The sequence below is a fragment of the Paramacrobiotus metropolitanus genome, unplaced genomic scaffold (genome assembly GCF_019649055.1).
Source record: "Paramacrobiotus metropolitanus isolate TYO unplaced genomic scaffold, Prichtersi_v1.0 Parri_scaffold0000012, whole genome shotgun sequence".
Classification (NCBI taxonomy): domain Eukaryota; kingdom Metazoa; phylum Tardigrada; class Eutardigrada; order Parachela; family Macrobiotidae; genus Paramacrobiotus; species Paramacrobiotus metropolitanus.
In genome coordinates this window covers 306,224-333,846 of record NW_026570232.1, presented here as the reverse complement: position 1 = coordinate 333,846, position 27,623 = coordinate 306,224, and the positions used below count along the sequence as shown (strand labels likewise).

Sequence of the window (27,623 nt, the reverse complement as noted above, 5' to 3'; positions counted from 1 at the left end):
GCTATTCAGCTACGCTTGAGAGAAATCTCACTGTCTGCTATATATGTAATTACACTATGGCAATACCATTATAACAGTTTAAGTTTGGAGATTATGCGAGGTAACGCTATGAGCATATTATGCACAGTCCCTTCTCATGTTAACTGGGACAAGTTCTTCATTTGATTGTATTATACTGAGTGGTGCTCGTTGCTGTACTTATTGAGAAATAAAAGACAATTATAACAGTACAGTAGTACAGTATTTAATAAAATAAGCCTTAGCATATTCCATACAAAGAGCCCTCTTCTGAGCGACACACCAAACCAAACTTAGGTATCTACATGTCATTCGATAGCGCCAGGTGTGCAGATGACGCGACAAGGATCAGTTTTGGAAAAGAATCTAAAGTTTAAAAGAAAAATTTAAGAATAGCTAACATACAAAGCCTATGGGAAAAGTGGAGAACCCACCACTGCAAAATCGACCAACCCACCACTGTATTGAGTCGACAGCTAAAAGCTTAAAACGCCGTTCCTCCAACTCCTCTTTGACTGGATGAAACTCTTTTGATTATATCATTTCGTAGCCGTGGTTTATACATTTTTTTTGCCAGAAATTTATTTTCGAAAGATAGTTAGAGCTGATTAGCTGAAAAAGTTGGAAAGAGGCAAACCACAGAGGTCCCCGAGGCCCGAGTATGGACAGCGCAAAACCGCAGTTTTCAAGTAGCTGTCCTCCGGGGTGGTTCGATCAATTTTTAAGTAGCGCTTCCAAGGGCGGGTGCGGTAGCCGTTGTTACAGTACCAAATCACCAGTGCCAGCGTAAGTAAGCGACGCAAGATTTCCGAGGCACAATCAGCAGTCTCTTGTTTTTGAAAGTTATACCCAAGATTTAGTATTCCCAAAAGCAACGAAGAACGGAGGATCATTTTCATGCAAACTTTGCAGACTGGTGACAATGTTTGGCATCGAGATCATCACAGCCCTAATTGGCTTGGGCTGCATTGCCGCGGCCTATTTCGTTATCTCATACAGTCTCCGCGAAAAGACCTACGAAGAGGCTCTGGCAGAGCAGCGCGGCGGTCGTGGCGAGGCCGCAAGGGCGCTGAAAAAGGACAAGCTCACGAAAAAACCGAAGAAGAAGGTCACAAGCGACGGCGGGAGCAGTGACGCCGGAACTCTTGTAAAAGAGCGGAAATTCCCAACTCTAGCCAAAGAAAAGCACGCAAAAGAAGCAGAAAAACCAAAAGATGGCAAGGTAGCCGCTGCACACATTCCCGAAAAAATTAAGCATCGTCCGGATGAGCTGGAAACGATCGCTGGTGAGGGAAAAGTCGAACCAGCTGGGAAAATCCCATCTGCGCCCGCCGCCAAGAAAACGGAGAAAAAGGTAGAAAATGATCACCGCAAGCCTGATGAAACCTATGCGGAGGCCGTTAAGCTTCATGCGGATAATATACCTGTGGAGAAAACACAAGAACAAGTTGGAAAAGCGAAGGAGCAGCAAGAGGGTGTTGTAAAGACAAAGGAGCACAAACAGGAGACTGCCAAGAAGGAACGCGAGACTGCGACGGCGACGCAGGTTAAAAGTGCTCCTGTGGAGCATGAAGCTCCCAAGAAAACCAAGACCGAGGTACGAAGTGAGAAACCTGTGAAGCAGGACACACGCGGAGCGCACAAGGAAGACGCCAAGAAGGCTGTTGCACCTGCTGTCAATGGACTTACTTCCGGTAAGCTGACTGTAATGATGTTGGTGTGTTGTTCAAGGAAATTGTGAGGGAAAAGCGAATATTGATTTTGTGAATATAGACACTTGCATTTGTTAGATTAAGTACCTATTCTTCAACCAGGTTTTTTATTATCGTTGTTCGATATAATTCGAATTGCGAGCGTGGGCTGATTGAGCCGCTCTAAATGCCAAATATAATTTTCCTGTCTGGATATCGCTTTTTTCAACTTTTGATGTGCACTTTATTTTTTAGGCTCTGTGTATCAGGAGGTTTTGGGATTGTTGAATTCCATCCCATTATCGGACGCAGAGACTCAGAAACTGTTCCAGATTTTGATTGACAAACAAAGTGAACGTCATACGGAATGGGTTCAGGTACGTGAATTTTTTAGGCCATTACATAATCCTGCATTTTAATGTGTTTGTGGCTATCTCACTTAATAATTTTTAATCGAATTTTGTCGAGGTACATCCGGTATGTTTGATGGAAGTGTACATATGTACGCGCCGCAAATTTTCTGTACTGCTATCCTAGCTGGGAAAAAGCGAACAAGTCGATCCTTCTACGATTGCAAAGCGAATAATTGCGGACAGAGAGCGAGAGCTCGTGGAAGAGAAAGAATTGAACAAAGCTTTGGCTGATCAGTTACGAGATATAAAGTATGTTTTCCCTGCATTATTGCGATTATTGGTGTTTTTAATCGCTTTTGATTTGTCTGTTTCGAATTATCCCAGTGAATGTTGAAATTTTATACAGGAACTTGTTGAATGCTGAAAAGTCGCGTCTGCGCGAAGTAAACGATGTCGCTCGTGTAACGGCAGAACGCGTGCCGGCTCTGGAAACGGAAGTGAAAAATCTGACTGGGCGATTGAAGCAAGGACAGGACAAGCACGCCGTGGAGATTACGCAGATGGCTCAGAAACTACAGGAAGCCGAATCCCGTGCGGCTATGAAAATCATGCATTTAGTAGAGCGCCTACACGAACACAGCCAACATTCAGTGGTCCATGTCCAGTAAGTCGGTTTAATAATTTAATTTCCTTGCCTTTTGGCGTGGGTGGAAGCGCCGGTTGATAGCTGTTTGCAGTAGAAACGATAACGCTTGTAGAAACCATAACGCCTGTAGAAACGATAACGCTTGTAGAAACCATAACGCCTGTAGAAACGATAACGCCTGTAGAAACGATAACGCTTCATCCCTTGAAATGCTTACTATTTTGTTTAATCCGTAGTGTGAATAGTATGGAATGACGCTTAAAAGTTTTCCGTCTGCTGTTTATTAACGAATTAACTTAACTGTTATTTAACTATCGAGAAACATGTTTTGAATTATCGTTATGTGGGTTCTGGTGTGCTTGATAATACAGCACGTTTTTCATCAGTCGTGAGTTTTTTGTTTGTAGAAACGATAACGGGGAATTGCGAGGTGAACTGGAAACCCTGCGCGCTGAACGCGACCGTCTGCTGCAGGAGGTGAACCATAATCGCAGTCAAACCCAACATCTTGAACAGCAGATCAAAGATCTGCAACACAAGAAAGGGCAAATTCAGTCGGTATGTCGTATTGCTACTTGAGTGTAAGTGATGCGACGCGGTTTTTTCAATGTTTTTTTGGTTATTTTAGCACGACTACGATGATGCAATGCGTGAGGAACTTGAACGTCTGCGCCCCAGTGCCGCGGAAACCGAAACTGAAGTGCGTAGTTACAACGAGCTGGAAGAGAAGTGTACCAAGATGGTGCCCAGCCTGCAGGTAACGTTGTTCTGCATCACCGCGTTTATTATTTAAGGCGCCTGATAACCGATTATCTTTTGAACATTGCTTTAGGTTCTATCTAACAGAACTGTTATAATCAGCTCAAAAAATACGCGCGAATACGCGGCATGGGCCTTAAAAGTGGACCCTCCGTGTCAGGAACAACGTGGCGGATTCTTTTCAAGAATTTCACGCTTTTTTTTTCTTTCACTATTAACCGCCTGTTTGTTATTGATTGTTGCGATTTATTTTGTATGTTTCGTACATGGTGTGATACCGTATATTTTTCTAGGGATCGTTGTCTCATATATGTTATGCATCGGATTTTTAGCTTTTCGAGTTAACAAGTTCCGTACGATTGATTGAAACAAACTTCGAACGATTGGTTGAATCTTTCTCAAGGTGCTTCTCCGTTCTCAGTACTGGGGCTACGTTGTACGGAGACGTGATATGTAGGGAGTAATTGGTGTGGATTCGTGGGTTATCGTTATGATCCGGAAGATCGGCTTACGTTGGCCATTGCGGTGCGTTGGCCATGTCCAATGCGGCTGCCGATCCGCAGTCGCTAATTGAATCCGAACTGAAGAAATGTGTCGTGCATCAGGTGGCCAACATCCGTAAAGCCTTTCTGGCCAAGGAGAAGAATGGTGTTGTGATGCTGCGAACGGAAGGTGTCAATTTCGATTACATGATGCAGTTTGATGAAATTGTGGACCTGAATCGACTCATGTCCAATGATATCCAAGCGGTGGCGGAGCGCTTCGGGACAGAAGCGGCAGCCAAGACCATAATCCGGGTGAGTGAATGTGTGTGTGCATGGGTAATGCGATAGCGCAGTCGATAGTTTTTGTCTGGAGCTTAAGGGAAAAAAGTGCCTGGTGTTTCATCTGCTTGACAATTGCTAGGAGTGCAATAGCGTATTCGGCGCATACGGGATCGATGTCAATTATCGGCATTTGTCTTTGGTGGCTGATTATATGAGTCGGGATGGCGTGGTTAAAGCGTTTAATCGATTGGCCATTGCCAGTAATGCGTCACCGTTCCAGAAAATGAGTTTTGAAACATCCATGAATTTTTACCGGGATGCTGTTGTCAACGGTAAGTCTGTCGTTACTTTGCGAGACAAGAGAGGAGATTCATTGCTTTTGCAGTTACCGGAAATGTTTGCTTTGCGTCGGTTTTTTCTCATTTTTATATTGAAACATTCGAGCGAAGTTAGCATTTTTGAAGTATTAAAAGAAACAAAATTAATATTTTTAATGGACAGTGGTTTTCAGATATTCGGAAGATGTAATAATTTTTTTGTTAATAGAAGAGATGTGTTTTTCTTTTCCAGGAGCCCGGGATACCCTTCAAAGTCCATCTGCTCAGCTGATTATCGGAGAACGCGTTCGCGTCGGTGCCGGTTTATTTTCGCTGCGAGCCCCCGTACGGTTTGATAAGTAACAGTGGTGGAAATCGTAAAGGCTTGTGGTGGATTTCGGCTTTACAGTACCTGGCCAAATGTGTTGTGCATTGTGTTATTCTGTGATGAAAAGTTTCTCTTTACGAAGGCTGAATCGTGTAAATTTGTACTGGTTGAAGATGCGTCTGTTGAAAATAAGCGCAAAGAAAATTGAAGTTTTGTTGAGCATTCTTGCATTATTTTATGCCAGTAAAAATTTTATTTCTTTACTGATTGCGGCACGGCTCTTTTATGTCTCGTTAGGAATCCGAAAGTATAATGAGTCGCGCGTGCATAACAGGAAGCATCTGCGCGGCGATTATCAAAGCGCAGTTAAATTATGCTCTGATGCGAATAATAACGGTGAAATGAATAAATTGTCAGCAGTGCCTGCTGTGCGACCACGTCGTGTCCTAGCGAATATAGTTACGGTATAAAGGTTTTGTATATCACAGTCACATTTTCTCACAAGGTGCGCCATACGTAACCTTTCTTACTATTGTTGAAAAGGGAAACGACAATTTCGAAAATACGCTGAGCAGACGGTGGTTAGCGATGCTTTTCTTTCTCATCAGACAAATTATACACGATCGTGTCGATTTGACAGTGCGGCAAAGACAGACCATTCTACCACAAAAAAATAAAAGGGACGAACGCTATTTATGCACTCAGTCCTGTTTCCGGTAATTCTTTGCTGTTGGCATGTTGCTATTTTAAAGCAATTTTGCACTGCATACTTACGATTGCGTAACAACCCGTTGAAATGTGAATGTACGTACTCTTGATTAGATTAATCGGCGCATTAAAATATCACGTAAACAACAGGTCTTGGGTGTGCTACAGATGTAAGCGATCTTGCGACCATTTGCATTGTCATTATTCAGCTGTCAGTCGGGGAGAAATTATAGCAATTTCCTCACGGGACAAGAGTAGTGATTGGCATTGCTTTCCTTGTGACCTTAAACAGGTGAAATAAATCCGAATATCTGCTCTTATATACAACCGGCACGCATCGCACTGCACAGACTTACCTACGCATGCACGATCACCCACCGGCATACATCGGTATGTTGGAATTCCCTTGAAAACCCTACGGGACAGCGTGAGTAATTAACAGTCCCAAATTTGACACCATCCATGAGGGCATCGATAATTACGCCTTCCAATGGGCTGAAAAACTCTCCCGTGTTACAGTTTCTAGAATATTATGTTCATTAAAATAATATTTTCTTTTCAAGATGCTGATTTTGAAATCACTAAGCGGCAGCGAATTTCATGTAGTTTATCCTGCCCCTCCATTGTGGCAGCACTGACGCAGCATTTACCCTTTGGATTTCTATCGACAAAAACGCTGCCGTAAAAATTCATGCGAGGTGCTTCTCCCGTGTGCTGCTGCAGTCTTTTCCCTAGCTCTTTGACGATTGCAATCGCCGACGGACCCCATGATCCAAGCGTCTCGAAGGCGATCGGTACGAACACGTAACGGTCATCCATATAGGAATAAAATCTAGACTTCTTATCCTCCGTTTGCACGGCGGCCGCTCCCGCAGTGGCAAAAGTGGCTTTGACATGTGACGGCGCAACTGTATCTACGCAGGTTACATCCTATGCGAGACACAACCCGCGTTTCCAGGCGAATGTCGTGCAGCCGTCCGGGTGGCGTTCGGTAGTGTGGAGGTACCGCGCGGCTCCAGTTTTGCAGGTACACCTGCAGATACAAAACTTCTGCAAAAGATACTGTTTTACCGCTGACGCGGATGCCGTCCTGCGGAAAAGGCACATGACAGCCCGTGGTGCCCATAACCATCAACTGGTTTATGGCATTTAGCGCAGTCATGAGGGTCACAGATCGTGGCACCGAGGCGGAGACCAATGCTGATCTTCAGTTCGTCATCTCCCAACAGATTACCGATGTGAGCCGAAGGCAGGGCATTCAGCCAGAGGCCGGCTTCCGGCCTAGACTGGGCAAGCAAACGTGCTGTGTTGATCTCATCACCATGAAAAATCAATATGTCTTGAAGTTGAACTAATATAAGGTCTCATACGCCCTTAATGCAAGCGGGCGGCGGTTTTCAATTTTAAATGATTTTAAATGTATAAGGCAGCAAATGCGATAAGTATCCTATATATTATCCATATTATCCAGTATATTAAAGCAGAACTCTCTGTTCGAACAGATCCCGCCTCCAAACCTTTCTGATTGGCCACTGGCCAGAGCCGGCCTTACCTTCTGACTGGCCTGAACCAGCCTTACGGCTTTCAGGCCTGTACAGCCTTTTAACCTTCGTTGTCTTCCAAAGCCTTTACTAAGCTTTCGAAACCTTAGTACAGTACCTGTACAATTTTTACCCGATTAACCAGATCAGATGGATCCTTACCTTAGCCTTAGCCCTTACTAAGGTTTCGAGACCTAAGTGTCTTTTACTTGATTAGCCAGAACCACCAGATCACCCAGATCTACCAGATCAGCCAAATGAACAAAACTAGCAGGTCAGCCAGAACTACCAGATCAGCGAGACAAGCAAAACTAGCAGTTCAGCCAGAAAAACCAAATCTCCCAGATCAGCCTGAAAACCAGATTAAACCGAATAAACCAACTCTACCAGATTAGACTGTACTACTAGGTCATCCAGAACCATCCTGAAGTGCCGTTTCCAGAACTACCAAATCATTCAGCACCATAGGCGGCCCCTTGGCCAGGAGGCCATGGCCCCTTCCAAAAAACTTTTTTAACATAGCGGTTTATGGGCTTGGCCCACCCCAAGCCAATACTGCTGGCGCCCCCAAACCGGGAAGCTCTGGCCGCCCCTGTTCAGAACTGCCAAATCTACCAGATCAGTTTAAACTACCAGTTCTTCCAGAAGTAATGTTTCCAAACACACTAAGCTTTCAAAGTTTGGTTAAGCTAAGCTTTAAAGTTAGTGCAACTAGGCTTTGGAAACCGTAGCAAAACTAATAAACCCTAAAAAACTTTCTAGCCGTAAGCCACGCGTGCGGTATTTAGTTTTTTGAGCTTTTGGTCATCAAGAGCATTTTAGGCCTTTGGCCGGTGATTGCTTTTTAGACCTTTAGCCACCGAAGACCTTTCAACCCCTTGGTTACCGAAGATTATGCGTGCCTTACACGCTTTATAAAGCCTTCGGTCAACGGAGGCCTTTTAAGCCTTTAGTAACCGAAAACCTTCGGTTACCGAATGCCAGGCCTGCGGTGCCCGCTCTACTAAGCCTTTTGTCACCGCCACCGGTAACCGGAGGCCTTTGCTCACCAAAGGCCTTTTAAGCCTTTAGTAACTAAAGACCTTTTACGCTCTTGGTCTCCAAATGCCACGCGTGTGGTACCCAATTTTTTAAGCTTTATGGTCGCCAAAAGCCTTTTCAGCAATTGGTAGCCGAAGGCTATTTAAGCCGTTGGTCACCAATGGCTTTTTAGATCTTTAACACCGTAGGTTGTTTAAGCTTTGAGCACCGAAGGGCTTTTGAGCCGAATGTCACGCGTGCGGAATCCGCTTTATTAAGCATTTGGGCACCGAAGGCTTTTAAAGCCTTTGTTGACGGAAGGTTTTCAAAGATTTTTGTAACCAGAGGCTTTTAAAGCTTCTGGTTACCGAAGGCCACGCATGCGGTTCCCACCTTATTAAACCTTTTGGTAACGGAAGCCATTTCAAGCCTTTAGTCACCGAAGGCCTTTTAGGCCTTTGGTCACCAAATGACCTCTTGGGCCTCTGGTCACCGACGGCATTTTAAGCTTTTGGTAACCAAAGGCCTTCTAAGCATTTGTCACCGTAGGCCTCTTGAGCCTTTGGTTACCGAAGGCATTTTAAGCTTTAGGTAACCGAAGGCCTTCTAAGCATTTGTCACCGTAGGCCTTTTAGAGCCTTGGTCACCGATGGCTTTTTTGTGCTTTGGTCACCGAAGGCCGCGCGTTCGATACCCACACTTTTAAGCCGTTTGAAACCGTGAGCCGCGTCAGCGCGGCGCGTAAGCGCCGCGCGTCCTGCTTGTTAAAGCATTAAAGCAGAGATCTGATTCCGGAACGCTCCCGCCTCCAAAACGTTCTGATTGGCCAGAACCAACCTAGCGACTTTTAAGCTTTGCAGTCCCTTAAACCAGTGCTGTTACGCCTTTATCCTTACTAAGCTTCCGAAATTTAGTGCCTTTACCTGTAAAACCTTCGCCTGATAAACCGACTCTCACATTTAGCTTTATGTATTCCTTACTAAGCTTCAAGACCTTAGTGCTTTAACAAACCTGAGAACTTTACTTACCTTAACAAACTTTGCGTCACCCACCATTTAAGCCTTTGGACAGCGAAGGCCTTTTAAGCTTTTGGTCACAGATAGATGGCCACGCGTGCGGTACCCGCCTTATCAAGCCTTTGGTCACCGAAGATAAGCCTTTGGTGACCGAAGGCCTTTTAAAACTTTGGTCACCCAAAGTTTTTTAAACCTTTGGTCAATGAAGCCACAAGTGCGGTCCCCGCCCTTTCAAGCCTTTGGTCACCGAAGGGCACGCGTGCGGTACTTGCTTTATTAAGCCTTTAATAACCGAAGGCCTTTTCAGCCTTTGGTCACCAAAAGGCACGCGTGCGGTGCCCTCCCTTTTAAGCCTATGGTAACAGAGGCCACGCGTGCGGTACCCACCCTTTTATGCCTTGGGTCATCGAAGTCCTTTTAAGCTTTTGGACACCGAAGGCCTTTTAAGCCTTTGGTCACCGAAAGGCCCGCGTGTGGTACCTGCTTAATTTAGCCTTTAGTAACCGAAGGCCTTTTCAGCTTTTGAACACCGAAGGCATTTTAAGACTTTGGTCGCCGAAGCCCATGCGTGCGGTACCCGCCCTTTGAAGCCTTTGGTCACAAAGGCCACGCGTGCAGTACCCGCCCTTTTATGCCTTTGGTCACCGAATGCCTTTCAAGCCTTTGGTTACCGAAGGGCACGCGTGCGGTACCTGCCTAATTTAACCTTCGGTCACCGAAGGGCGAAGGCCACGTGTGCAGCACCCACACTTAAACCGCTTGAAACTGTGAGCCGCGTCAGTGCGGCGCGTAAGCGCCGCGCGTCCTGCTTGTATTTAATAACACGTACTGTAAACGCCGACGCCGCAAATTGGCCGTGGCAGTTGACATTTAGTTTCAAAGGAAGTGCCGTGTAAATATTACAGAATCCGTTCTAACTTTCGCTTTCGCTCACTCCCAAACACTTTTTTACCTTCCTTAGTGACATTCTGTGGACAAATAATTCGTGAAACTGCAGTGAAAGCCGTTGTGGACGCAACGTCCGGTTTGAGAGTATAGGCGATACAGATTTCAATACGTTTCAAACCAGTACATGAAAAATGTGATCATGAAGCGACTTGTTCAAATCTAAATGTAAATGCGCATAAGTATGCAGTCCGCATAAGTGTATATGAGTATCTGTATACCTAACAACGGCTCTAGCAATTTGCATTAAATTTTAAAATATATTTCAAAAACTATAAAGTTTAGGTTAAAACCTGAAAAAAATACCGTAATAGTGCTTCCGTCACTTTCGTCTAAAATCTCCCCAACCGGATATAAAATCGTCTTACATTGTTATAATTGTTTATAGCGAGAAAACCATCAGTCGTAAAAGACAAAACTGCAGCGAAACGCACAGGTCGATAGTCGTAAACCGAAACATATTTTGTGCACTGCTCACACTAATATAAGCGCCAAGCTAAGTAATAACATTGCACGTAAACAATAAATTAAAGCCTCCAAACGGGTGCTGTCTATTGCTACCGCTGTATTCATTGAAAGATTACTTAATAAATTCGACTGATCGGAAGTGGATGCGATTTTAAGTTTTTTGGTATTGCAACGTTCAAGATTCAGCGCTGTAAGTTTGGTAGATTCACTTCTGCAGAGCATCCGGCAATTTAATTTACAGAACACATTTAAAGAACACTTCGTGACAGGCTAATATCAGCGAGCTTATATTAATATATACGTTGCTAATATGGTTTCTAGATGATGAAAAACTTGCGGTAACTATTAAAAAAATGAATCTTGGTGGTTTTCAGATTTACAAGTAGATCAGCATCTAGAATAGAAAATTTGATAGATTAGAAAATAATCAGCCTGAAATCTGATTTTGAGACTAAAACCATATCTTAAGAACAGATTATACCGATTTCGACCTCTTTCGACAATTTTCACTGGCACAATGCGTGCGCTTGTGCTGCATCATAACTACACATCTGACCTAACACTATGATATTTTCACTACATACATTGTAAGTCTGAAATTGGTTAGACAATTTTAAAATGTAAAAGTCACTGATCAAAAGCCGTTATTTTCCGGAAGCAATAACAATTCAAGCAGATTTTTGAAATTTTTTTTTTGCAATAACAATTCAAGCAGATTTCTGAAATTTCAAACGTAGCGATGTGCTCCGCTAAAATGACTAAAGTTTTGTGGAGCGTTTTTCCCAAAAAACTCAACCATTCTCGAAAAAAACAAACTTTTTGACACCCAAAGTTACTTTCTTTTATTTTTTACAGAATATATAAACAATTTCTGCGAAAACGCTCCACAATTTTTTTTGAAAATGATTTTTCTTAAATCTGATCAAATGTCAGAATTTTCTGACATCTTTGAAAATTGTTGTTGAGTTTAGAAGTCATTTTTATAAAATTTTTCAGAACGTGGCGAAGAACTTTCTTTTGTTCTGCGCTTTCCTTTGGTCTTACTAATTCTGCGCCTGCAGTGCCGCCACACCAGATTATTGGGTACACACCGAAGAGTGGACTTTGGCCACTCTTTCATGTGCAGTCACGGGACAGCGCTATGTCTTTCCATTGTCTGGCGCCTTTGTCATGCTCTAAGCGTCCTCACTGTGTAAACATGAGCCTTGTCTGCTCCTATCACACTTGCAAGCTGGCATGGTATATATAACAACCACAAGGCATCTTCCAGAATGAAAGAAGCGCTTCTTGAAGCAATCTTTCTTTCACTGATTTTGACCACAGGTAGCAGTAGTGTAGAAAGATGCGCCAGCCCGCCAAATCGCCCCTGGTCGGCAACGAAAAAACTTGAATAACTTTTTTCGTTGCTACCTAATTTTACTCAACTTCCGCCTACTAATAGATGTAACCTTTCTTATTACACTGTAGAATTTCAAAAATCTCATTTTCGATCTTGCTACCATAGTATAAATTCTCCTTTAAAAGAATTACGCTTAATATTATGAAAACAATTTTGGGCAGAAAACGTGGGATCTAGTAGATATCCTAAATACACAGCCAAAAACCCGAACTACATACTATATAATCCGTTTTACTATATAATCCTATACTATATAATCCGTTTTACTTTGAAACTGAATGCATATTTAACAAAATAATTAGGAAAATAATTTTCTATAATTTATAAGAAAGCTCAAATTAAATTTTAAAAATTTTAAAATCGGTTAGTTATTTCTTAAATCACTCGTATCTCAAATCTGACAAATGGTACAGGCAATAAACAAAAAGCTGAGGGTAGTAGCTTACTATTTACTTCAAAACTCATAAATATTTCCTAATCTAGAATTTTAATAAGCAAGAAAAATAAATAACGGGAATCTTTTTAATTCTAGTTATTTCATTTTTCGCATAGCGTTTTTGTTCTTGAACGAAATTATGAGACCACTAAAGACGCACTTACAATTTGTGCATGTTAGCTGCTTCCTCGGTTAATGAAATGTGTATGTGCTTGCATATCTAAATACTGTGTAACGGAAATATTTAAAAATAATTCGGAAAAATAAAAAATTCAAAGACTTTTAAAAATATTTAGAAATATTGAGAAATATTGAGAAATATCTAGAAATATTTAGAAATATTTAGAAATATTGAGAAATATTGAGAAATATTGAGAAATATTGAGAAATATTGAGAAATATAGAATAGAAATTAGAAATATTCAGAAATCCTTATAAATTTTCAGAAATATCTAGAATAATATCTTTGAAGATCTATAAATATTTAGAAATATTTGGAACTATTTAAAAATATTTAGAACTTTTTAAAAATATTTATAGATGCTAAGAAAATTTTTTAATAGATATGTTAAAATATTTAGAATTTTTATTTTGAGAAAGTTTATTTTGTTCTTTATGTATGGGACAACGCTTCAAGATGGTCTCACGTTTTTGAAATCCTAAAATAAGCCGAGTTTTCCGAGTACTGTACTGACATTCGTATTGACTGTGCTGAGTCTGCTGACTGTACTGTACTGACTGTACGTACTGTCGAAATTCTGCACAGTACGAGTAGTGCAGTACTAGTGACTGTACTACAGGCAGGTGAAAGTAGAGCCGACTGCGTTCAGCTACTTAATAATATTCAACTCTCTCTATGTAGCGGCAGTATACTGTAATAATAATTATTATTATCATCATGTATGTAACCAGTAAAATTCAAAACAGCGCATATTGACCAAAATAAGCGACTTACATCACTTAGTTGGATAAAATTGTAGTATTTGAAAAAATTTTTAATTTTCGGGTAAGTATTACTGATTTTGTGTAATAGTCGTCCAAACTAAGCATGGGAAAACGTTCCGTGACGTGTACGCGTGCACATCAAAAATGCCGCCCATCGCACACCTGAGATACCGATCTTCGCTCAGATCTTGAGCGGTGGCCTGCCAGTACGGCAGCTATGTTAGCTGTAGAAAAGTAATTATTTTTCGCTCTAATTTTCGATTAACATAGAGCGCCGACGGATTACTATTATTTTCATGAGTTTTTAAGTCTAGAAATTTTTGAATTGCAGTTTTTCTGGTTCTACAAACCATAAACAATATTATGCAGTTCAGTGCTCAAAAGATGCTGCTGTCTTCACTTCAGCTCGCACTGAATCCGCGGATATGATCTGCCAACTGATAACCATGCGATGCAGCATATCCGCGATCCGAATTAGAGAAGATCAGTATCTCAGGTGCGCGATGAGCGGCATCTTTGATGTACGCGCGTAGACGTCATGGAACGTTTTCCCATACTTGATTTGGATGATTATTACACAAAATTTGTAATACTTACCGGTAAATAAAAAATTTATCCAGATATTACAGATTTTATACTGCTAGGTGGTATAAGTCGCATATTTTGGCCAATATGCGCTGTTTTTAACTTAACTGGTAGGCTTGAACGCGATTGTAATCAGCATCGTGCAACATATATGTGACTGCACCGTTTAAAATTTTTCCGAGTTGCAGGATGCTGGACCGTACAGTACCTCAGTTTAACTAACCAGTGAGCATTTAAAATATATAATGTGGAACTTTGTTCGATTCAGCTTCTAAAATTGTGCATATATATTGCATATTGCGGTGGCGACCTCGGGGACTTGGGTTCGAGATTCCGAGTACTGCAGTTTGGCTTAGCATCATAGCATGTCAAGCTGTGCATATACAGTCCAAAACGTGGTAGCGACCTCGGGGACCCGGGTTCGAGGTCCCCGAGTACTTTAGTTCGGCTCAGCATGTCAAGCTGTGCATATACAGTCCAAAACGTGGTGGCGACCTCGGGGACCCGAGTTCAAGATCCCCGAGTACTTCAGTTCGACTCAGCATGTCAAACTGTGCATATACAGTCCAAGACGTGGTGGCGACCTCGGGGACCCGGGTTCGAGGTCCCCGAGTACTTTAGATCGACTGATGATAAGACCTTTAATAAGTATCACAGTGCTAGTACAAAGCTGAGTACCAAAGCAGAATATAATCAGATAAGACATAAGCAGCAGATCAACTCAGCACATCAAACTGTACATATAGGGTACATATCGTGGTGGCGACCCCGGGGACCCGGGTTCGAGGTCCCCAAGTACTTCAGTTCGACTCAGCACATCAAACTGTACAAATAGGGTACATATCGTGGTGGCGACCCCGGGGACCCTGGTTCGAGGTCCTCGAGTACTTCAGTTCGACTCAGCAAATCGAATTGTATAGGAATCACCATGAAAATTTGTGGCGACCCAAATTTGTGGGTTCTCCCCGTCTCATAGAACCCTCAATATGTCTTGAATTAGAAACGCGGGCTCGCTTCGCTCGCCCGCTTGATCAGTTATCCATCCCATTAATATCTCGTTGCTTTTTAACAGATTCTGAAGGAAGACCAGGAATCCGTGGAAATAATGGCTAAGCGTGTGGCTACTGATGATGGACTGCCATTGGGCGGTGTTCTAGTGGTTTTCGAATGTTGGCGGCATCATTCTACCAAAGTGACTGGGTTTTTTTGTCTAGGCAACGCACGTGTACTTTGTTTACTTACGAAGACCAAAAGACATCGCTTATGCTACCGTTGTGGTTCATTAATCCCTATAATGGAGATATCGACAACATTTCATGATACTTTGCACAATATCTGGATGGAAGAACCCAAGCACGATGCATTTGATTGTGGAAAGCCAGGAAAGGTATTCTTATTTCTCCCAGTTGTTTTATACTTGCTCTAACGACAGTGTACGAATACTTGGGACCGCCGTTTCTTGTTAAATTAACTTTAATGTTTCTTAACTACGGCGCGACGAAGTTTCTCTAAAATAAAAATCGCTGTAAAAGAGCGCTGGCCTTCAGCAACGGTGAGCGTAATGAAAATACAAGAAATGTTTAAACGTTGAACAGAAAGCGTTTTTATTGAAACGTTAAAAAATGATGCCGAATTCTTAACGCCGTCGTTAACTTAGGGTACAGGAACAGGAATCACAGTCTTCCAGCGAATCAATTCCGACCCGCATTTGACCCCCTCGACAACCGCTTCGATGACAACTTCCTCGAACGGGATAAAGTAAACGTCGCGTGTTACCGTTTCCAGCACGTTGTGTTCATCAAAATAGTTTTCTCTTTTCAAAATATTGATTTGTGAGATAACTAAGCGGCAGGAAACTGATTCTATATTTGTCGGCAATTTTTTTCCGGGTCGAAGAATAAAGGTTAAATATTCATCCGTGCCAGCCCGCCCAACCATGTTTTTCCCAACTTTGGCCGTTATAATCACCGAAATGTGGTGGCTGGTATGGTTGATTATTTTGAAAGGTATAGAAGGAGATACGGCATACATCAAAGAAACGCGGAGAATATAGACAAACAGAGTTGATGCCAGGGCGATACATCCGTTAGCAACTTGCCGCTCCGTGCCGGTCATATTGTGGAAAGTAAGCCATTCCGTGGTTGCCGCCACAGCATAAGAAGCAGCAAATCCAATTTCAATTACTTCAAACCGTTCCGGAAACGTGAAGGCGTCCGCGGCAATAACGATGGAAAAGACAAAGTAAACAACGACGGCAATCACGCACCATTTCCCTATAGAGCATCGTGGCAGGTGCTGTCGGTTAAGGACGTAAGCCAGATTCTTGATTCCGTTGGTCAGCTCTCTATCGCGCTCTTTACGGGCTTGTTCGGTGTCTTCCTCACCCCAGTCATCATCAAACTCTTCGCCATCCACGGCATCGACTGGAGGTGGAGCGTCGAAGGGGTTTTCAGTTTCGGTCGTGGGCGAGCCGGGTGCTGCCTTGTCACCGGCACCATTTGTCTTGCTGCCGCCGTTCTTTTCATCCTCTTTACCGCTACTTTTGCGGCCTCTGACCTTGCCTTTCCCTTTTCCCTTCGATTCTCCATATTCTCCAACTTCCGCCGGTGGATTTTTAAGGATGTAGGTTGTCAGTTTATGTTTCATGTCCACCATACAACTGTAGCCGCAAGCCGCGCAGTTCTGTTTGATCGTGTTCTTCTTTGGATACACTTGCTACAAAGCCAAAGGATTAGGTTCATTCTAATATAAAATCTTTATTTATCAGTGTGTCATACCAAGACTGTCTCGGGATTATTGCAGCTCTGACACAAGACGAATTTCTTGATAAACCCATCAAGCATTTCTTGTAGGCGTGGTGCCTCATGTGCTCCATTGACGATGTAACGATCGTTCTTCGAGTCAATCATTGTCTGGGCGCCCAATTCATAGCCGAAGTATTTCAACGGATCTACAACGAACGGTGACCCAATGATCTCAAGAAGACAATTAATCGCAGTTTTCCCGGTGGTGACAATGTTCCCTATCAAGGTAATCGTAAAACAACCATATTTCCGGTACTCACAGGCTGGTGGTCTGTCCAAGGATTTCGCGATCTCCGTTATGTTGGCAACGACGGTTTTAATTCCATTGCCAGATCCTTCCACCTATGGCAAACCATAACTTGATTTAACGATTACATATTTCAAAGTTTTTTTGCTTTCATTTCTCATTTTTGCGATTTTAATATTTTAACCAAAAGCCATTAACCAATCCAAATTTAATCAGGACTTGAACGATACCTATAAGCGCTCGATAGTCCATAATGTTTACAATTGCATAAGCGAAAAATATTTAGAAATTCAATCAATTTACCTTGGCGACAAGTCGTGGCATCTTGTAACGATAAAACTGATCGGGATTGCTTCTGTCGATGTTGAGCGTCATTTTCGCAGCTGTCTTGATGTTACGTTATTGATGGAAAAAGTGCAATGGGAATGCAGTGGCTCTTCCTTCTCTGGCGTGAATTACTGACATTCACGACCCGGTCCGTGTTGACGCCGCTTCGCGGTGATCACCTGGGACTCTGCCCGAAGCTCGGACCTTCTTGGTTGGTTAAGCCTTTCTGATTGAAGGCCAGTCCTTCCAATGTGGCGACGGTAATTGAAGGGGCCTGTTTGGCAATGGTGTTGTCGCGATCCGAGTGATATTGGACAACAGGGTAGCACTTGTGGCCAGGCATAAACCTTGACTGACCGGAATTTCTGACGACTCGAACGATTACCGTTAACGCTGATGCCAAATTTTACAATTCGATTCCGCGAAAAATATTTCTGCAATGGATCAATTTACTTGGCGACAAATCGTGGCATCTTATAACATAAAACTATAGGGATGGTTCAACATAACAAAAAAACTACCGCAAAAGGTTGTGTTGCACAGATAACCGCTTGGGCGGCGGCCGCATATTGCTTGAAGCAATTTGCTTCACAGTTCCAGTCAAAATAATTTTTTGTCGTGGATTGCCGCTTGCGACTGAAGGAAACTTTTAAAAACTGCCGAACGTTTAGTCCACAATATTTCATTCTGCTGCAAACGACGTAATTCCAAAATCTTTTTTCAATGTGTTCGCTATCCGAGTGATATTATAAACAGCTGCATTGTCCAGGAAAACCTTGACTGACCGGAACGATGAGACTATGCGTTTGAAGTTACCAATGCTTTTAATTTTTTACGAAGACTCCACAATTCCTCGGCCTCTGCCTGGATTTAATTTTACTTTCTGAACTTTCCACAACCCTGGTCTTTACAGAAACGCACATATTATCATGATATCAGCCGCGAAGTTCAGGACGCGGTCACAGTTAGCACCAGTCGAATCAAGGACTTTCTCAGCCACCAGAAAATTGATTACGTGGATTCACGCTTGCGACTGAATGAAACAAAAGTTGCCGAACGCCAGCCAATTCAAATTGTATAATGCTAACACAACGGGAGGAGTGGTGTGTGCGCAGTGTTTGTGGTCGGCGAATTGGCCGAAGTTCGAGCGAACAGTCCATGCAGCCAAGAAGAACGAAGATGTCGAAAAGGAGGAGTCCACCAAGAGGTACGTCGAGCCTGGCTGCTGCCAAAATTGAGCTGATCGTTTTGGTATCTTCTGAAATGCATCGAATTTTTGAAGCATTTTCCCATGCGCTAATTTCCGAATTTAGGAAGCACCTGTTAACTTGTATTTTAGGAAGAAAACAGAACCCCACGCTGCAGAAATTAAGGACGGATATTTACACGCAAAAGAAGAAATCGCACTCACTGGACGAACATCCAGCCTTACCGACGAAGAGTTTGCAAGTTTGTTATCGGTACACGAAATACAGGTGGGCTGCATCAGTGATCGCGTCGTGAACACTAAAGCTGTGTGTTGTTTCTTTCGTGCTTCAGATAGCAACAGGTTTTTTCTTTGTAATTGAATAAATTGTTACTTTTGTCTTTTAAAATGAGTGTTATGTGACTTAGTGTGAATAATAAAAGAGCGCAGTCGCACAGTAATAATGACTGAATGGCAATATTCACAGGGGCTGCAGAAGAAAACATTTGATAAATTCGGAATCCGAGTTTATGCCAATAAAATGGACCTCTTTATTCCGCGTTACCACATCGACAAGAGGAAGCCTTGTGGTTTCAGGAAGCTGATTGTGCGGCAACTTAATGACAAAACAGCCATAACGGAGCAGCATTTCCCAAAGTTCGTAGAGGCTAAAGGTTTTTTACCCTTTTATGTGGTTTTGACGTTTTGTCTGCACTGTGTGTAAACAAAAATCTCTTCCTATAGTTTGAAAAATAATTGTCGATTAACAGCTTGGAATAAAATCGGAACACGATTTCGTATTTTTTAAGATAAGAAAAAACAGTCGCACATAAAAACCTATCCAAGCATGAGTTATCTGAATTTCAACGAAATTTCAGAGAGACTGGACACACTCTTGGGCTTTTTGGATGGGACTTAATTTCTGCTGATGCCAAGGAAGTGATTGTGTGTTCTGATGATTTCGACTCTATGATTATATATCAAGCCTTGAAAAAGCCTGTGATATCTCTGCCCAAAGGAATCTCGGTTTTACCTGTGGAAGTATGTACATACCTTTTAAAGAGCTGTCTTCCACAGTTAAAACTAAACAATTCATTTATGGTGAAAATGTTGGTTTCTAGAGCCTGCCGATGATGGAACAATTTGAAAAAATCGTTTTATGGCTGAATGGAGGAGGAAACCGTGCGTGGCAAAGCACCAAGATTTTCGCGCGGAAGTTGATTGAAAGTCGCTGTTTTTTGGTCTCGTCAGTGAAGTTTGAACAGCAATGCTGTGCTGTTACAGCATAGTAAGCAAATATATAGTGGTTGATTCATGGTCTGCTTCTTTACTTAGGCCAGAAATTGTCCAAAGTTGCCCATTGACTGTTTTCAATACGGGTGGCAACTTGTCGTCTGTTATTCAAAAAGCCCAGCCTGTTACGCATAAATCCATTGTTACCTTTGGAAGCTTTCGCCAAGAAGTATATAATGAGCTCCATAATATCGAGGAATCCTGTGGCGTAAAAGTAAGTCGAGTCGTCCCAAATCAAGCTGCCGTATTTGCTTGGTTTAGGTGGCTGTTACAAACGGTTTGGGATTTTTAAAATAGTTTTTTTAGGATTATCTAACAACAGTTTTTATCTGAACACGTAAAATTCTTTTTTTTGTATCCGCAACTCCAATTGTGTAGCTTTAACTTGGACGTTTTGTAGTGGGAACGCTTTCCATTGTTGACCCGCATCCTGAAAGGCCATCGTAAAGGTGAAATGACCGTGTTCACCGGGCCAACCGGCGCCGGGAAGACGACTTTCCTGAGCGAATATTCGCTTGATTTGTGTTCGCAGGGCGTAAGTTTTCTTGTCATCGGTTTTGCACATACGAAACCTGGTATTTGCTGTTGTGTTGTAGCTTCGTACATTGTGGGGAAGTTTTGAAATCAAAAACGCTCGGCTCGCTAAAACCATGCTCAACCAATTCAGCAGGTTGGTTCCTGGTGCACTGGGTTGTCGGTAGTACAAACTACCCCGTTCTGTAGCTGAAAATTTTCCTTACGCTGTAATAGCTAATTTTATAAGCTAACTTAAACTTCTTTATTCCACAGAATCTCGTTGCAAAAGAACGTAGGAGAATTCGATATGTGGGCGGATCGTTTTGAATTGCTTCCGTTATACTTTTTGGTATTTTATGGACAACAAAGCATGGAAAATGTCATAGAGGTTTGTTGCGTCATGCATGTTACAAAGTTGCATGACTGTTTCCTTAAAACTTTACCGTCGTAACCTAATGTAGGCAATGAAACATGCGGTATACCTGCATGATATCGAACATATCGTCGTGGACAATCTACAGTTTATGATGGGCTCCTCCAATTTCCGTTCCCTTAATGATCGGATTGTACACCAGGATCGGTTGATTGAGGGCTTTCGAAGGTTTGCATCGGAGCACGACTGTCATGTCACCGTGGTGGTCCACCCCAGAAAAGTTAGTTTAAATTATTGCGATCAAAATTGGTTAAATGGCATAGAATTTAGCGCATGAAGCTTCAAAAAATAAATTTTTAACTGTAGGAACTAGAAGAAGCTCAGCTGACTGCTCAGTCCATTTATGGTGGAGTTAAGGCTAGCCAGGAAGCCGACAACGTCCTCATCCTGCAGAATAACCGTGGAAAGACTGGGATGCTTCAAGGCCGTCGGTATATTGAGGTAGTTAAAAATCGATTCGACGGGGAACTGGGAGTGATGCCGTTATACTTTGACAAAGAAAGCCAAAGTTTTGTGAAAAAGGAAAAATCAAACCCGCATTGGCCAACAAGGAAACACGAACAAAATCCTGCGGCAGCAGAATCCGCTGACCAAACCATTGAAAGCCTTTCTGCCGTAGGCAAAACTTGAGTGAGGTGGACTGAGGAAGTTTGTTGGTATGTTTTATTTTGTTACTTTGATTTTTTACGCTTTCTTCTCCGAATTTGTGATACGGTTTTTCTCTTTTACTGTGACATTATTGTTGAATGTTGAATCTAAAACATCGCTGCAGTGGTTTGCTCAATTTATAAATTGGTTGACGACGACGTTAAAAAAGTTAGTCTAAAACAAAACAACGCTGAATCTAAAACATCGCTGCAGTGGTTTGCTCAATTTATAAATTGGTTGACGTTAAAAAAGTTAGTCTAAAATTGTTAACTTCTTCGTTCAAAAGGTTACGAGTCTAAAATTGTTAACTTCTTCGTTCAAAAGGTTACTTGACGTAGTGGGTTGATAGAAACATATAGCTTGCAAAAATAAACCATTTTGAAAATTCCAGTGCTGTCAACTCAGAAGTCACAGAAACAAAATCAAGCCTGTGTTATCAAGTGTATATGATGTGATATGGACATGAATACTTACTTGTGGTACTGCTATTACGTACAGGTGCAGCCCGCAGGGTAAGCGTATAAGCAGTTCCCGTTTAGCTGCACTACAGGATGTGTTCATCCTGTGCTGGAAGGCTGCACCTAGGTAGTGCAAGTGAGAATTGGTATTGAGCGATTCTTCCATGCCCCCGGTTGCGATGTGAACACGGAGCTCTGTACGGAAACATTAAAAGCTCCAGTAAAGTCCTTGTTGTCGATTGAGTTCCGAGCGAGCTGAAAAACTCGTTACAACACACTTCCATCGTGTTTTAATTGCTCATGATAATCGTGGTAATGATATGATACAGTGTTCACGGATTAAAATTTCTGGCGACTGAAAAAGTAACGGTTCCGTATAAACGTTCGCGAAATTCACTCAATACAACAAACAGTATTTTGCACAACTCAGCGATGTCTACAAAGAGCAGCTTGAATGTTCAGGACGATTATGACGATCTCTATGAAGGCTACGAAGACGCATCGTTGTTCAGCACGGAAAAGGTAAAACATCCACAAGTTACCGCTTTGAGCATGGGAGCAGAAGCGGAGAACATTAATTTTAGGATTTGTTGGAGGATGCCGTTTTACAACGATCCATTCAGAGCAGCTATGGTGAACGACGGAAAAGTGGATCTGCAATGCCCAGTAGAACTGCGACTGCTTCGGGGTCTCGTCTAGGAGTTCAGACGGTGAGCAATAAGTATTTACCAAGGCTGCTTTTTTTATAACTGGGTGTGTTGCTAGGATTTTCGTCAAAAAAATAAGTGCTGTACTTAAGCACATTTCTACTAATAACGGCTGTATCTGCGCTGATAAGCAATGATGTTTATTTGAGCTGAGGAAACTGGCCGGAAATAATAAGTCACAAGCATTACGTTTTGTGTTACCGCTTTTTTTATTGTGTGCCCATTGCCCACCCATCCAGTTTATCCATATCAACCATTTTTAATTTGGTAAATCCTTTAAAAGTGGACTGCTGTTGCCTGTTTAAATTTTGCTGACATCCCCATTTAGGGCAGGACTATTGCTCGCCCTACCAGCACCGCTCGTCTGTCCGCCGGAAGTCGTAATGTACGTACCTATGATCTCTGCTTCTATAACTCATACTGGCACATCTTATAATATATGAATTTGACCTTTTTGAATTACAGGATTTTCGACCAGCTTCTTCCATTCGAGGTGTTGGATACTCTGCAAAAAGTAAAGAATTCCTTGTCATTCTGTGTTCGCATTTGCAACATTTGACCTGACGTAAACGTACTGATGTAGGTAATCGAAGCAGTGCCAGTTCCGGCATGGGAAGTCCAAGCGGACGGCACTCATCGGCAACCCCGATCCTCGTGCCTCCGTTGGATCCCGCTGACGATGATATTCCATCCAAAAGGTGACAGCAGAGAAGGCCGCTAGCGTACCATGTCCAGATCATATTCATTAATTTGTGATAAGATATTGTGATTCTGAAAATATCAAGTACAGTAAACGCACTGAAATATCTGAATACAACGAGAATACTGTTTTGACTGCTTGATAGCGCACTGAGTCGGTTTCGACGCTTGGAACAAGACATCCGTTCCCTTCTTGACGAAGCTGTTCTGTTGGCTGCCAGAAACCTGTATCCACAGGTCTGTTGATTCAAGAGCTAGTTGACCTTTTTACATAACAGATAGCAAGTGAAATGCATGCTCTGGTTAATTAGTAAGAAGAAATTATGAGGTTATGCGTTTTTGACGTGGGCGGGGTATAATCAGCCGGATCCGCATTTATATACTGTAAACCGAACACATTTTAGGCTCTGGAAAAGATGAAGCAAATGGACAAACTTCGCCGCAGTTTACAGGATCTCCCTGAGTGGAATCCGAAGGATAAAAATGCTTTGATAAACCCGCTGTTGTTCAAGGTGGACATTATGCTGCATTGCGCATATTTTGCAAGCTTTATAACAAAAACCTCAAATAATTAAGTATTGTTTGTGAAGGTAAGTTTGATTTTTTTATTAACAGATAAACTGGTACTACGCGGAAATTTTGGCTATGAATCACAAGTTCAACGAAGCAATCAAGATTTACACGGAACTGTACACTTCTACATCAAAGGATGAACAAAGTATGAGGCATGGGGAGTGTTTTAGTTGGCATAGTTAACACAAAATGTTGATTTGCAGCATTTGTGTTGTCCCGAATTGCACTTATACATCGCCGACGGGGAGAATACGAGCAAGCGCTTCACATAATTCATAAACTGCTGGATGACCTTTCCGGCGACGGAAATGCCGACAAGTACGAAGGGAATTCCCCCAGTTTACTGATGCTCGTATTAAAGTCTGCATTTCTTTGCATGGCTTTGTTTATCCATGTTCCGTTTTTAAAATTTCCAGAATCGAGATGTTGCACCAGGCCGCTTCTTGTTACGCCTTGATGAACCGTTGGGACACCGCGTACAAATACTGTCAAATGATCCTCCAAGATGCCGACAGCCCGAAAGCAGCGTTCAACAGCCTGGTCTGCCTAGTGGCCACCAAGGCCGAAGCGAAGAAAATTGAAAACGCCTTTGTACGTTTGGTCGAAATTCGGCCCAAAGAACTCGATCGGACTCCGACAAGTATTCCCGACGAGTATCGTGAAATCATCGAGAATGATTCGTTGCGAGTGTGGGAAAACACATAGTAAGCACGCCTTCTGATTGCAGTTTAATTAACTGAAATTTATTATTTATTGAACTGAAATGCCTTCTGGATATTACAGCAAAGCACAGTGTGAAAAATACATACGAACCGCGGCGCAGTTAGTGGCTAATCTGGACGAAGATGTTGTTGCAGGATACGAATGGTATAGTATATTACGGTGTACCCTGGTAATTTGATAAGGGTTTAATGGTGGCTTATAAATATTATCCAGGTGCATTTCTCAAGTTAAATCTTCAGCGTGGCCCGATTTAATCGTTGCACTGGAGATGGCCAAAGCTTGGACATACATGAAGCAGAATCAGTTCAATAAGGTACGCCGGCTGTTTTGGCTTTGTTGCTTTATTATGAACGAATACAGTATCTTCTAATTGCCTCATTATGCATGTTTAGACGATTGAAATTCTGACGTCCCAGAATAACAATTTCGAAGACAACCGCCTGTTGTCGCAGTCGTGCACTGTGCTGACGTTTCTCCATTTTAACGTACGTCACTCCATACAAACGTGAATGTTGTAAATGGCTTCTTTGTAATTTATGTAGGCATTAATTTATTTCGCTGTTTTTTCTACAGCTGGACGATATGAAACAAGCGAATGAATATGCGCTAAAAGCGTATCAAGCAGATAAATTCAATGTCAAAGGTTGGTTTATTAAGGTTACTAATAAATATCTAGATGGCTGCAAATATGAACAGATTTCTCAGGATCTGTTCTTTACTTACTCATACTATGTGCCATGTGTTTTACAAGTTTGTCGATTAAGTTCAGTTTATGTGAAAGTTGTCGCATGTATGAACGAACTACTGGGACATCAAAATAGGTGCTGAACATTAAATTTACAAATTTAATCAGTGACCAAACTTACACCGTACATTGTACATTTAGCTTCAGCCATGTCTAATCCGAAATATTGTGTCTATTCCCTAGCATGCACTAATATGGGCTGTATGGAATATGCCAACGGAGATTTTACGGCCGCACTGCAGTACTTTCAAGAAGCTTTAGTCTTAACTTCATCGGATTTCTGGGCGTCGTATTATGCCGGTACTGCATGACATAATCACAATTTCCCATTACGAAAAAATTATGCATTCGCTTTTCTTTACAGGACTCACTCTCAGCGCCCTCGGAAGTCATCAGGACGCGCTGGCGGTTTTTTTGAAACTGAACGCAGCCCATCGACAGCGTCCCACTGTGCTGTACCAGATCTCTCAGCAGTGCGTGTGTGTCCGATCAATACGCATTATATCATTCACTGTGTGCCAATATAATCAATATTATAGTCGCCGGTGTTATTATGGCTTCATTAGGTACGAATTACTGGATGAACCTGTGGAGGCTTTCAACTGGTTGCAGCAGGTCTTCACGCTGCATCCACACGAGCCCTTTGTGCTGGAGCATTTGGGCGCTCTGGCCGATAAACTCGGGGATAAGGGCGCGGCCTTGTGGTACTATAACGAGGTATTGTCTCCATTCAGCCATTTCCGCCAGTGTGTTATGTAGCTTAGTTTATGTAAACGTTTACACAATTAATGGATGTTTTTCGCTGCAGTCGTACCGCATCTACCCGGCTAACTTCAGTGTCCTTAACTGGCTTGGACGCTTTTTTGTAGCCAGTCAGTTTCCGGAGAAGGCCATTAAATTTTTTGAACTAGCTGAAAAATTAGAGTAAGGATACATCGATATACTTGATTAGAGATATATTTGTATTTTTTATACTTGGTAATTTCATGTAACAGTAATGATCAATATTGCGTGTATACAGAATATTAAAGTGCGCTGTTCATGTATTATGAAATAAGTTTGTTTGTTTGTTGTATTATGAAATCAAATCTGTTTTCCTGAATGCGCAGCTCCAGTGTTCCGAAGTGGTCACTATTGGTTGCCGGTGCTATGCGGCGTGCCGGTCACCTTACGGATGCTTACAACAAATATGTGGAAATACATGAAGCATTTGCCGACGATATGGATTGTATGTGCGATTTATTACTGTACCAATAAACTTAGTTTTATATGCTTTTTACGAAATAACCGTCACTGGTAAACGCGAAAAAAGTATACTTTCTTGCATAAGCGTGTCATTTCGTTTCCATGCAGGCCTAAAGATTTTGATCAGGATTTGTCAGGAGACGCACGCGCCGTCCAGTGAAATTCAGAAATATCAGAAGGAGTTGGATCTCTTGCGGCGAACGCGTCCCGCGGAAGTGGCGTCCTCCAGTCGCGCGCAGACCGCGATGAGAGGCGCGGCGTTGACAGACACTGTCGGCATCATCTCCGAGCGTCTGTCCACAGCTCGTAAATCGCCACTGCCGCAGTCACCAGCAGCCACTCCCGCCGGCAGTGCCATCTCACTGGGGCGTGTCGGCAGTGTCACAGCTGGTCTCGCGTTGGATGCCGACGATCTTGAGCAGTTCAGTAAGTGGCGCAATTAAGTAAATGTTGATGGTTGCTAATGAAAAATATCTCTATTTTACCATGTTCAACCTGTAGTGAACACCAAGTAATATGAAATATGAGTGCAAAAGTGCTTGTAGACGTCCGACCAGGAACGGCCAAGCGACTGCCGTCTCGAGCCGGGCCACCGGTAGCCACTGACGAGACCGACTTAAACGTAGACGACATTCTCCCTGGACTCAAACGATAGCACCGGAAGTAAATTTCCTCCATGATTTTTTATGTTGATTCCTTATATTTTCATCATCTGCTGTTGTGTACAGTGTTGCGCACTTTTTTGCTATAATACGGACTAACGGAGTATATTCTAAGGTTGTGGCCAGATATTGACGGGTTATTTTGGACGCATCTCTAACTGACATAAATCGCTGTCAGATTATCATAAAAATTATTAAAGAGACTTTTCAATAATTCAGCAGCAGTCTAGTTTGATTGCTCTTTTCCATTTAGCTGCATATTTAGGTTACACAGCACAGTCGGAAGAAAGTGAAAATTGAATACAAAAGTTTTTTGGTACCAAAGAATTTGAAATTAACCCTATTGTTCACGCTTTGATTTTATGCTCGCATGATTTCACCAGTTTTTTCATACCACCAGTGCCGGTGCACAATG

The 27,623-nt window shown here is 42.4% G+C and overlaps 4 protein-coding genes and 2 long non-coding RNA genes across 10 annotated transcripts; 4 read left to right on the top strand and 2 right to left on the bottom strand.

The window, feature by feature from the left end:
• The first annotated feature begins 777 nt into the window (after nt 1-777).
• LOC129583923 (thyroid receptor-interacting protein 11-like) lies at nt 778-5,292 on the top strand. 2 transcript variants are annotated; one of them, XM_055475975.1, is made up of 10 exons: nt 778-1,712; nt 1,965-2,086; nt 2,247-2,371; nt 2,469-2,726; nt 3,116-3,266; nt 3,337-3,465; nt 3,541-3,992; nt 4,073-4,264; nt 4,374-4,566; nt 4,805-5,292. In XM_055475975.1, the coding sequence occupies exons 1-7, from the start codon at nt 941-943 to the stop codon at nt 3,832-3,834; spliced, it is 1,851 nt and encodes a 616-aa protein (XP_055331950.1). In that variant the 5' UTR covers nt 778-940; the 3' UTR covers nt 3,835-3,992; nt 4,073-4,264; nt 4,374-4,566; nt 4,805-5,292. The 2 variants fall into 2 exon arrangements, with proteins under 2 accessions (XP_055331950.1, XP_055331949.1); XM_055475974.1 differs by having other exon boundaries at nt 3,541-4,264.
• Nucleotides 5,293-5,477: 185 nt separating this feature from the next.
• Nucleotides 5,478-6,987, bottom strand: LOC129583911 (uncharacterized). Its single transcript, XR_008689831.1, has 3 exons — nt 6,238-6,987; nt 5,944-6,002; nt 5,478-5,870 (listed from the first exon to the last, which is right to left on the bottom strand). It is a non-coding gene; the product is annotated as an uncharacterized LOC129583911 (long non-coding RNA).
• A 6,654-nt stretch (nt 6,988-13,641) lies between these two features.
• On the top strand, nt 13,642-16,371 carry LOC129583910 (uncharacterized). 2 transcript variants are annotated; one of them, XR_008689829.1, is made up of 3 exons: nt 13,642-13,956; nt 15,015-15,329; nt 15,600-16,371. It is a non-coding gene; the product is annotated as an uncharacterized LOC129583910 (long non-coding RNA). The 2 variants fall into 2 exon arrangements; XR_008689830.1 differs by lacking the exon at nt 13,642-13,956 and adding an exon at nt 14,044-14,167.
• LOC129583909 (uncharacterized) lies at nt 15,398-17,535 on the bottom strand. Its single transcript, XM_055475953.1, has 4 exons — nt 17,297-17,535; nt 17,007-17,088; nt 16,720-16,892; nt 15,398-16,657 (listed from the first exon to the last, which is right to left on the bottom strand). Exons 1-4 carry the CDS (start codon nt 17,366-17,368, stop codon nt 15,596-15,598), a joined length of 1,389 nt encoding a protein of 462 aa, XP_055331928.1. The 5' UTR covers nt 17,369-17,535; the 3' UTR covers nt 15,398-15,595.
• A 1,131-nt stretch (nt 17,536-18,666) lies between these two features.
• On the top strand, nt 18,667-21,622 carry LOC129583998 (twinkle mtDNA helicase-like). Its single transcript, XM_055476075.1, has 10 exons — nt 18,667-18,795; nt 18,994-19,163; nt 19,385-19,547; nt 19,628-19,752; nt 19,842-20,013; nt 20,200-20,334; nt 20,396-20,469; nt 20,589-20,703; nt 20,777-20,968; nt 21,055-21,622. The coding sequence occupies exons 2-10, from the start codon at nt 19,048-19,050 to the stop codon at nt 21,376-21,378; spliced, it is 1,416 nt and encodes a 471-aa protein (XP_055332050.1). The 5' UTR covers nt 18,667-18,795; nt 18,994-19,047; the 3' UTR covers nt 21,379-21,622.
• A 54-nt stretch (nt 21,623-21,676) lies between these two features.
• LOC129583997 (intraflagellar transport protein 88 homolog) lies at nt 21,677-27,402 on the top strand. Of its 3 annotated transcripts, none has more exons than XM_055476072.1 (21): nt 21,677-22,376; nt 22,439-22,564; nt 22,890-22,946; nt 23,027-23,075; nt 23,145-23,259; nt 23,407-23,497; nt 23,665-23,772; nt 23,876-23,978; nt 24,037-24,151; nt 24,250-24,537; nt 24,617-24,700; nt 24,770-24,869; nt 24,949-25,041; nt 25,130-25,199; nt 25,485-25,601; nt 25,666-25,774; nt 25,868-26,018; nt 26,110-26,225; nt 26,411-26,529; nt 26,655-26,972; nt 27,083-27,402. In XM_055476072.1, exons 1-21 carry the CDS (start codon nt 22,287-22,289, stop codon nt 27,199-27,201), a joined length of 2,538 nt encoding a protein of 845 aa, XP_055332047.1. In that variant the 5' UTR covers nt 21,677-22,286; the 3' UTR covers nt 27,202-27,402. The 3 variants fall into 3 exon arrangements, with proteins under 3 accessions (XP_055332047.1, XP_055332048.1, XP_055332049.1); XM_055476073.1 differs by having other exon boundaries at nt 21,679-22,376; nt 27,092-27,402; XM_055476074.1 differs by lacking the exons at nt 21,677-22,376; nt 22,439-22,564 and adding an exon at nt 22,686-22,828.
• The last annotated feature ends 221 nt before the right edge of the window (nt 27,403-27,623 follow it).